This window comes from Typopeltis vanoorti, chromosome 22, assembly GCF_054136105.1.
Source record: "Typopeltis vanoorti isolate ZY-2024b chromosome 22, IOZ_Tvanoo_1.0, whole genome shotgun sequence".
In the NCBI taxonomy this organism is placed as follows: Eukaryota; Metazoa; Arthropoda; class Arachnida; order Uropygi; family Thelyphonidae; genus Typopeltis; species Typopeltis vanoorti.
Window position 1 is genome coordinate 88,252,057 of NC_143570.1, and position 10,475 is coordinate 88,262,531.

The 10,475-nt window shown below is 40.3% G+C and overlaps 1 protein-coding gene across 1 annotated transcript in view; it reads left to right on the forward strand.

Moving 5' to 3' along the window:
- Positions 1 to 10,475, forward strand: part of LOC150094549 (uncharacterized) — a 71,637-nt gene extending 61,162 nt beyond the window's left edge. The window contains exon 10 of the mRNA XM_090412109.1: positions 8,228 to 10,475. Coding sequence (XP_090268235.1) covers positions 8,228 to 9,724 — 1,497 coding nt within the window. The 3' untranslated portion in view covers positions 9,725 to 10,475. The remainder of the gene's footprint in view (positions 1 to 8,227) is intronic.

Here is a 10,475-nt window from a genome sequence, read left to right on the forward strand (position 1 = left end):
GCTGGAAGGGACATTTAGTGCTTTCCAGCAAATGCAAATGACGTCATGTTGTGAATGCTCCGCATCGCGGTTGATTGCAGTTAATTATTTATGTAACAGCTTCAAGTAACTCAGTACAATCAGAATAAATTCTGAACAGTTAATTGCATAAGAGTGTGAAAATTAAATCACAGGAAATAGACGCAGTTGAAATGTTTAGTAAGTTACGTAAGCAGTTTCATAAGTATGCTTACAACATAATGTGTGCACCAAAATGCTGTGAAATTCCCAAATAAATTCAATAAATTTTTAAAAATTGTGCTTATATTGTACCTATATATTCCTTAATCCCATATTTAAACATAAAGTCGACTTCGTATTCTAATTTAACGTATAGCAGTGTTTCATTAACTTTCGAAGTTACTCCGGTGAGAACGATGTTTTTTTTGGTTTTTTTTGTGCTTATATCATGAGAACTGTTTGGCGACGATGCGTCTTTTCTTTTTTTTTTTTTTTTTTTTTTTTTTTTTTTTTTTTTTTTTCCCATTTCAAAAAGGATAGCAAGTTCGGATAAAAAAACATATTGCTTACTCAGAGTATATTTTTGTTGGTTCTAAATTCTTATTCAAAAAATTTTGAAAATTCAATTCCTTGCAATTTTTGTCGAATTTCTTTTGTTCTTCTGAAGACGACTGTTTTAGTTGAAACGGCTCCCACACGCTAAGATTTATCCATTCATAATCACCATTCTTTAAGCATATTGTGAAAGAATGAGTTGTCTGTAGAGATTTTTGCTAAGTTTCAGTCATATGATAAGAAGCATCAGTTGGTTAAGATCTTACGGACAGCATTTCGGGTTTCATTTTTATTAGCAATTGTCTGTTTATTGGGTTGGCTTTATATTTCGTCATTCCCGTTCGGATTTTGGCTCATTTTCATTTTATTTATATTATATGAGTTACTTTTCATGACAGTGGGCTTTTCATATCAAAAACAGAAGTAATTAAGCCATCCGACAACCTGGAATTTCCTCCCATTAACCTTCAAAGATGTAACAAGGCTTCTGTTCTTAATCTAAAAGTAATTGTATCTTATGCCTTGATCGTGTTTGTCAGGTAGTAGCCAATGAGGAAGATGATGTAAGGGTGCTCCAACAAAACCCTAAGCTTGATATATTTACATGTTTCAAAAACATTTTTGTTTTTATTTTTGACGCAATAAAAACGAACTAAATAAATAAGAAAATATTCCTTGTCCACTATTACAAACAAAGCAAAGATAATTTTCTCTGCATTTATTTTCATTAGGCAACTTCTTCTTTTTTTTTTTTTTTAAGTCGGCTCTTTCGTAGTTTGAATAAATTGTATTCAGTGACACGAACAAAATCAGAAGATGGCTCATGCGATTTCCCTTGTGGCTTTGCATCACGATCGATCCGGCCCTCAACACTGCGCAACCATGATTTTAACGACTTCAAATCCACATATGTGGGAAATTGCTCTGGTTTGATGGTAGATAATTTTCATCTCTGTGTGATTCCACCCTCTTATGGAAAATTTAGGTGTATTTATTCGCTAGAATTTCCTGTTTATTTAAACCATAGCGTACCCACGTTTCTGAAAAAGTGTTGTAAGTGTACAACCTTTTCTGGACGCACTGGTCATAATATTACATTAATTACAATTTAAAATAGTTTTAATTTTACCATTGCACGGACTTCTCCAAGTTGCCGATGATAACAAATAATTTTCTTAAAACGGTAAGATGTTTTGTTTAAAAGGTACATCCTATACAATGTTCCCTCTACGCTGTGCTTGTGCGCAGCTGCGCAGTGACTGAGATGCTCCCACGTGCACTGACTAGTTGCCGCGCAGAGCTGAAATTTTCTTTTAAACATTCTTTTTGTATATTATAAAAAAATTCAAATACTGCGCATTTGTTAGGGCGTGTAAAATATTTCTGCTCAGAGTAGTAGCAGGTCCGCGCAGCTGATCTACGGGTGGTACAGTATTGGTTTAATTTTCTGGCTCGCGCGTACTTGCTTATTTCAAATAACTGCTGCTGTTGTGAACGTAGGGTGGAAGAGGAATGCAACACGCCGTTCATGGCTTGGTCCTTTTATAATTGCTATGCACACATCTAAAAGTTATGTTGTTTGTAGGTTAACTTTAGAGGATGCTTCCGAATATCACAGTGGATTCCTTGAAGTGACATTCAAACCATCGTTCAGAAAAGAATATCATCGAAACTTTTCCAAGTACTTTTATTTGCTTCTGACAAATTGCATGTTTCGTGAAACCTAATTTGACAGCGGATGGAGATTGTTTTTTCGCTTCTATCTTAAGGGTGAATTTTCCAATGATGATTGCCTCGTGTTGATCAAAACTCATTTCGCCAATAAGTGAGGGATGCTGTCTCACCATCTGAACAGTGATGCTTTTTTTTCTAAATAATGACATCTAAGATATCTTGTTTTAATTTCCACAATGTATTCAGATATCGGTATGACTGGAAAGAAGTAATACCCACGTGTTAAAACGTTTAAAATGCCAACAGATGCTACGTTTGCAATCTAAAGCTGCTCAGAATAATCGAGGTATCCGTTAAAAACTACTCTAAAAGAAAGCCATACGTTCATTTACCAGATCCAATTTTTTTGACTGTTAGAACATCGTAAAACTAAATTGACCATAATTGTTCAATTAAACGCACAGGCTTCAATAGAAACTGGCATGATGAAGTTTCTGTTACTACGCCCACGAAGATCCAGACCTTCATCCGCTTACTCTATTAAGGTATTTTTGTCTTTTAACGGCTCCTGTTGTCAGATTGATCTGCTTGCTGTGCAATGAGTAAAAGTAAATCCTGATTTACCGCATTAAAAATCCTGCTTCCTGTAACCCATGTCACTTGAATTAAGTGTTCTTCGTGTTATGTGACCAGATTCAAACAGTTTTTTTTTTTTTTCCCAAAGTACGCAGATCACGGTATTCTTCCTACTGTGCTATGGGAGCCGTTGTTTATGGGGGAGGGGAGGACGTTTGCCCTTTCCAGCTCTCAGTTGCTGTCCATAATCTCTAGTGTACTTTGAAGAATGACGCTTTTTTTTTTTTTACCCCACCCGCAAATCAATAAATCAGTCTGAAAATGCAATCAGTTTAACAAAAATATACTTCATGGTGAGATGTAGTGGAAATGGAATTAATAGGCGAAATGGCCTCCTCCCGATCTGCGCAACAAACCTACACGGAATGTCAGGACTTTCTGGAGGTGTCAAGAAATAATTGCCGCAAGCAGTATGCTGTGGTGGTTGTCAACTCAGCCTCTTCACCTAAAGCTGAGTTGGGATGCTTTCAAATATGCGATGCGCATCTGCTCAAATTCCTCATCTTTCAAATCTAAACATCACCTCTCACTTACCAGTAAGTTTCAGTGGTGATGTCGTCTCTAATCTTTGCTCATAAGGAACTTGATTAGGATTGAAGTCTTGAATAAAGAGATTATTTCAAAGCCAACACCCACAATAGAATTATACTGGGGTACAAAAATGTTGCTTAAATTTCTGGATCAGAATGAAGTTTTCTGTTAGTCAAAGATCATTGGCATCCACTTCGAGCAGCACCAAATGCCCCCGATTAGAATGTTCCAGTTTGGATATCATCAAGGACGCGAGGAATTTCGGAATTTTTCGTGTAAAACTTGAGGTAGCCGGTCTCAGAGGTATTGGAATGGCATTTTTCTTCAGAAAACTGGTTTTTCTTGTAGCACAGTAGATAAAAATATTCACACACACACACACACAGCTTTTCGATCATTGCACCTCGTGGCCTTTAAGTTTATTGTAATCTCGCTATCCTTTCCAGAAATATGGTGCCCGGTTACTCGCCATAAATTACGTAAATTAAAAAAAAAAAAAAAAAATTCTGTTCCCAATTTTCACCTCATGTTTTAATCACATTTATATACGTGGACAGTGAAGCTTAAAAATAAAAGAAATTCGTTTTAAATAAACGAATATTTTTACATTGATTTCGTAATGCTGCTTACTTTGAGATATGAATTAACCTTATGTTAATTTTTGTGTCGCTTCTCTTTGTGTGCCTCTGCTCGCGCGGGTGTTAAACAAATGCTTTCACAGGTATTCTGTTTTACGGAAGGAAAATTTATTCTCTCACGTTTGGGCATCATTTGAAACTTTCCGGTTTCTACAAGTGCATTAGAGAATTGAGGAAAAATTAGATCAGTAATTTTTCCTTGCGTCAATTAACGAACCCTTTTTCCACGACCAGTACGGTAGAAGCTGCGTAACTGGTTCTTTGGTGCTTCATGAACAAAGTGCCGAAATTGCATTACTAAATCTCACAACCTCGGTTAATTCCTTGCAGTTTTTCTAGACTTGTAAAAATCTTTTGATGCAATATTCCGAGATATTCAATAATAATAAATTAGAGGCTGTAGGAATTAGACGTGATCCTCTTGACTGGTTTAAATGTTAATGTCTCGATCACTAAACCGCATAATTACACAGAAGCTACAGCAGCTTCCTTCAACTCAGTTAGTGTCCCCAGTAGAAGACTGTGCTTGGACCACCACCACCATTATCATCAGCCATTTTCTATCCACTGCTAGACGAAGGCCTCTCTCAAAGTTCACCATTCATTTCTCTCCTGAGCTTTTCTATCTACTGAGTGCAGTCACCTCTTTAATCTCACCCTTCCACCTTCTCTTTGGTCTTCCTGTAGCTCTCTTTCCATGTCTGGGACACCATTCTAATATATGGGATACCATTGATATCGACTTTGTCCATTTTTGAGTGTTACTTCTTGCAATGCGACTTGCCTGTTGCTATTTGGATCTTATAATGGCTGTTATAATGTGTCTCATCCTAGTCTGAGCTCTGATCCAAATATTGTCCTTTCTATGTAGAACGGTAATACTGAGTAGTGATCTTTTCATTTTCCTCGGTAATCCTCACCTTGTTGGTTAATTTTTTAGTCAAAGTCCATGTTTCACTTCCATATGTCATGAACGGAAGTATACAACTGTCGAATATTTTGGTTTTATGGCAGCTTGGGATGTTTCCTCTGAGTGCTTCAGTGTTTTCCAAAGGCTATCCAATCCAACTAAGTTGAATTCTCCGTATAATTTATTCTTCTTCACAACTCCCTCTACTGTGATCTTTTGTCCTAACTAATCATAGCAATTACTATATTAATTTTCTGGTATTCCATTTGTATTGGCTTTTTGATTATGTATTTATTATACATTATTTTTGTTTTTGTTTATATTTAAACCCGTCTTTTTGACCTTCTGCATTCAATTCGATTCAGTGATCATTTGTTCTTCTTAAACAGTTTCTTTAAAGAACAACTTCATCATCGAATCGTAGGTGATTTCGTTCTTTCCATTTACTTCTGTTTGGACCAGTTTTTCCTATTTACTAAAACGATTTCAATGACCTACAATTACCAACTAAAAATACCTTTTGTACACGACACTGCATTGATCTTCACTGCAGATTCTATAAATGAAATCCCACGTATGGTAAGTACAGGTCTGGTTCTACTCTACGGAACCTACTGGTTCTACTCTATTAAATCTACTAAGAAAAAAAAAAGTTTTTAACTCCTAAACTGAAGCAGGCAAAATAGCTGTAATTATAATAGTTTTTAACTTTTAAACTGAGAAATTAACCATCAGTAGAACTTTTTTTTTTTCCATTCATATATTCCTACAGAAATAAAATTGTAAAAGTAACTTAGAGTGCACCAAAATGGAGATAAAAAACGCATAATTTATTTTGTATTAAAAATTGACAGCAACCTAAACCTTATCCTGATTTTCCCTTTTAATCGTTTCCGACCGTTGGTGACTTTGTAGGCATTGGCCGTAAAGTATTCGTGAGATTTTTACAGGATAGTTCATCTTTGCTCCCCCCCCCCCCAGTTTTATCCGGGATCGGCACATGGCTGGGACGTATTCATGACTGTAATCCATGATGTGTGTTCACACGGGGTCGGTTTGCTTCTTCTAGGGGACGAAAAACACGAGTTTCTGGGTGAAAAAAAAAAAAAAAACTACCTCCGTATGAAACCAGCTAACTCACCTTTAGTCGAAAGAGACCAGATAAAGGTTCCTCACGTCATGGACGGGAATCGAAACCAGGTCTTTCCGACTAAAGGACTTCGCCTGTACTGAACTACGGAGGCTCTTCCTAAGCCTGAAGCGGATATATTCAAATAAAAAAAAAAAAATTTAAATCTTAACTGCGACAATCTCAACATTCGATTTCGCATTCATACAAACTGCTAACCGTGCTATATTCAAAGCTATGCAACCCCTAACACAACGCATTCTAACTGTCATTAAAAACAGAGATACCTTATATTATAGAAATATTTTACCATGTAGGCAATTATCTCTCTCCAGAACATTACTATTCTTAAAATCTGATGATCAGTGTGTAAACATCCGATACGTTGTTTACTTCTGTAGAAAAATAGGCTTGAAATATGCAATCCTAAAAGCACAAAACGAATAATTTAAATATTCTACCTATTCGATTCCAGAATCTTCAATATTATATCTTTATTCATTAAGAAACGAAGCTAATATGAAAACGAATACCAGAAATGGGAGGGGGGGGGGAAGAGCACGAGTATAGGAACTGCTTAATAGACTGTTTAACACTACCTTTTGTTTTAAAATGAAAAAATCTCTTCTTCTTTCACTACGCGTTATTCCCGCTTCCTCTGCAGGGTCCGCGTGTTACTTTAGATGCGACTACTTGTTAGTACCACTCCCAACCGACCTGTCGCCTGGTCTGCCGTTGAGGGGGGGGGGGATATATTTTTGGCTGTAGAGGCGTATGTTCACGGGGCCGGTTTGCCTGCTTGCGGGATGAAAAACGTCAGATAAACTGACGGAAAAAACCCTACTGCCCGCGCCCAAGACCGGCTAACTTGGCTATGTCTGAGGAAGATCCTCAATTCGTCACGTCTTCGACGGGAATCGAACCTGGGACACTCCTTCCCCAGTCATATGGTTGCGAAGCGCAAAGCCACTAGGCTAACCGCGCGGACTTAAAATGAAAAAAAAAAAAAATGAAAAAATCTCTCATCGCACTGAATTAGCTGTGTGAAAAACTCTTACCATATAATATAGTCCTGGATATTTTTTCAAATCTCATATTTATCCATGCTGTTTGTCGTCAAGACTGCTTTTATGTATTGCATTATTTTGCTGTATGTGCCGTTGCTCTTGGATTATAATTTTTTAATTATCATATTGAAAATTTATCTAAATTCTAAAATTCAGAAAAAAATGCTTTCGTGTTTGAGATGTAGACACATCCAAGCCAAAAGCAATCCTCCAGTGTTCCATCCAACATGCATTGAAGCGTGCCTGCTAAAATGCATGTCACATAGGGTTCACTGGTGCAAAGAGCGTGGACAGTGGGAGACGTGGAAGGTGGGAAAGCTGTGTTATGGAGCGACAAATCACACTACACCATGTACCGAGCAAATGGACCGGTGTGGTGGATGCCCGGTGAAAGTCTCTTACCAGAGTACGTAACCCCAACCATGAAATTCGGAGTTGGCGGTAGGATGGTATGGTCCTGTTTTTCGTGGTTTGGCCTCGGACCTCTGTTTGTGGTGAACATTGAACTCCGAGAGATATCCGAATATTCTTGATAATGCATTGCTTCCTACTTTGTGATGTTTCTATGGAACTGACCATTGTCTCTTTCAGCAAGACACTGCACTGTGTCATAAGACTGCTGCTTAAACCGCGTGGTTTGTGGATATGAACGTCACCACACTTGACTGGCCTCCACAGAGCCATGGTGTCAACCTTACTGAACAATTGGGAATGAACTGGAGCATCGGCTGAAGTCAAGGGACGTCTGCCTCACAACAGTCCAGGACCTCATTACATGCCTACAGGAAGAATGGTTCAAAATTCCCATTGGTCGCTATTGTACACTTGTGGAACTTATGTCCCTTAGGATTGCTTCAGTCATCGGTTTTTTATATTTTATATTCTTAAACCTTTTTTGCATTTACCATTTTTTTTTTTTTTTTTTTTTGTACTGTGACAGCTAGTCAGCTACTAGCGAAACCGGTAGGCAATATTGTACGAACATATACGAATGAAATATCTATAGTCAGTTATCAATAAGTCTTATATGTTTTTCCAATGTTTGCCTGTTCCTTTGTTTAAAAGATTTTTTCTTTTCTTTTGCCAGAATGCTCCCATACGGATAAGCTATCGTATCGTAGAAAGACCAAAGAAAAGGCTGAAAGTTTCCTTCTCCGAATGCGATCAGGTGTCAGAGGAACCTCCCGAGGATCGCCCTTCGACCTCGTCAACGTCGGCACCACCCGAAATGGATATGAAACCGCCTGCCGAAGAACAGAAGGAAGTGGAGGAGAAGGTGATCCCGGACAGCACCATCAAAACTCCGTCTCTTAATCCGCCTGAAGTGAGAAGCAGCAAGCCAAAAAAGAAGAAAAAGAAGAAGAAGAAGAAACGAACGCAGTCGGAATACGCTCTGGAATCTTCTTCTTCGAAGTCATGCAGCGCATCGACAAAGCGGAAGTTCGTAGACGTGAAAAGCGAGGAACCCGTAAACGCCACAAAAGGTCAAAGTGCAGAGGCACCCGTGCTTGGCCAGCAGGAGTGTGAAATGAACACTCGTAGCGAAGTTCAGCAAAGCTCTAAGAGCAGGGAACCCGAGGTGAAAGCAACCCACGTGGATACACGACCCGAAACTGAAGTGCCACCGGAAGTACTTCCCCCTGCAAAACCACAGAAAGCGGAACGTGCAGAAGACACCCGGGTTGCAACGGCACCAGAACATCCTCTTAATTCTAAAGAAACGCAGAATGCAGAGGGATCGACCGAACCCAGTTCTCGAGAACCTCTCGTAAACACTCCAGCAATCGATAACACTGCAGCTAGCGAAGATAGTCCTACGGTCCCGACCGCGGTCGCCCAAAAAGAGGAAAAACCAGCGATGAAAGATGGCGATGTTGAAAGTTGCGATCCCATGGACACTCAGCCGTCATGCGAATCGGAATTAAAGGTCAGCGTTTCCCCGGCGGCACTAGAGGAAAAATCTACCAAAACAGAAAAGGAGAATCCGGAAGACGAAGCAGAAGGAACGGACGATGGCGAAGCTGACAGCGGCAGAGGCAGTGACATCAGCAGTCGAACCGGAACACGGTCTGTGTGTGACGATGACATTGGCTCTCCGGCGTCCTTGGTACAAACGCCCGAACTCGAGAAACCGGCGTCCCTTCCCGCCACTAGTCCGCAGCCAGTGCTAAGCCCTGTGACAGCCTACCCCGCTCCCGAGAACGGCAGTGCGAGAGAGGAGCCAGAACCATCCCGAGACGACACTGGTGCACTCGACCTGTCGATATCCCACAAAAGGAGCACGAGCGAACGCTCGCCCCTCCCTAAGCCACGCCACGTAGCAAATCCAGCGGTCCTGGACAAACACCGCGTGGTTCCGTGCCTTTCAGTTCCTAAACACCCCTCCTTCAAAGTGTTGCCTAGCGTGGTTCCTCCGGCCAGTGCCCACCGGAAGTCGTCAGATTACCGTAACTTCCGCTGTCGGGGTAGCACACTGACTGTCATTAACCCCGACCCCACCAGCTTCAGGCCGAGGATCGTAATCAAGAACCTTGACCCCAGGCCCGATCACGCGCACAGCCGACATCATCATCACCGCATGTGAAGTTATGCGCGCGTGTTTCACGTTTCACTTACGTGAGTCTACACCTACAGTCGCTGTTGCAGCGAGCCAGTGCAATGATCTAAGAACCTTCTCACCGGCAGCGTACGGAGCCCTTGCTCGATCTTTGCGACAGGCTCAGGGATGCTAACTCTTCTCCCTCCTACGTTTCGAAAAGTAAGGAATCTCAGTTTGGCGAACTTCTCTGTACAACGAACAGGTTCCCACGAAAGTCCGTAGTTCCAATATATTTTACTAAATCGACATCATAGGTCGTTTTGTACTCTAGAGGGACATTTCCACTGCACGGGATGTGTACAGTATTAGTGATAATAACAATTATTATTACGATTCGCATATTTTAGCAACATGTTTTTAGTCATGATTGTTAGTCCTACCGATCTGCACGTTGACATTCAAATTTTAGTGACATTTGTTGACTCGTTCCTCAGCCTACCGTTGTAGAAGGTCATTTCACTCGGTAAAGCAACGACTGACGTTATATTTGGCACGTGATGTTATCAGTGCGCATGTGTATTTGAACGCATATCTGTGGCACGCATACCTCTGGTTCGCTTGTCTGCCTTCCCTACGATCGGTAAGATGAATGTCTTCCCGCGCAAACAGCGTATCTGCTACCCCACTCGTGATATCAAGCAGTGTGCAAGATAGTCGTTGCCATGGCGATTATGTACGATGTGAATCCACCCTAATAAATTGTTATCTGTTGCATACACGCTGCAGTAACTCGTTC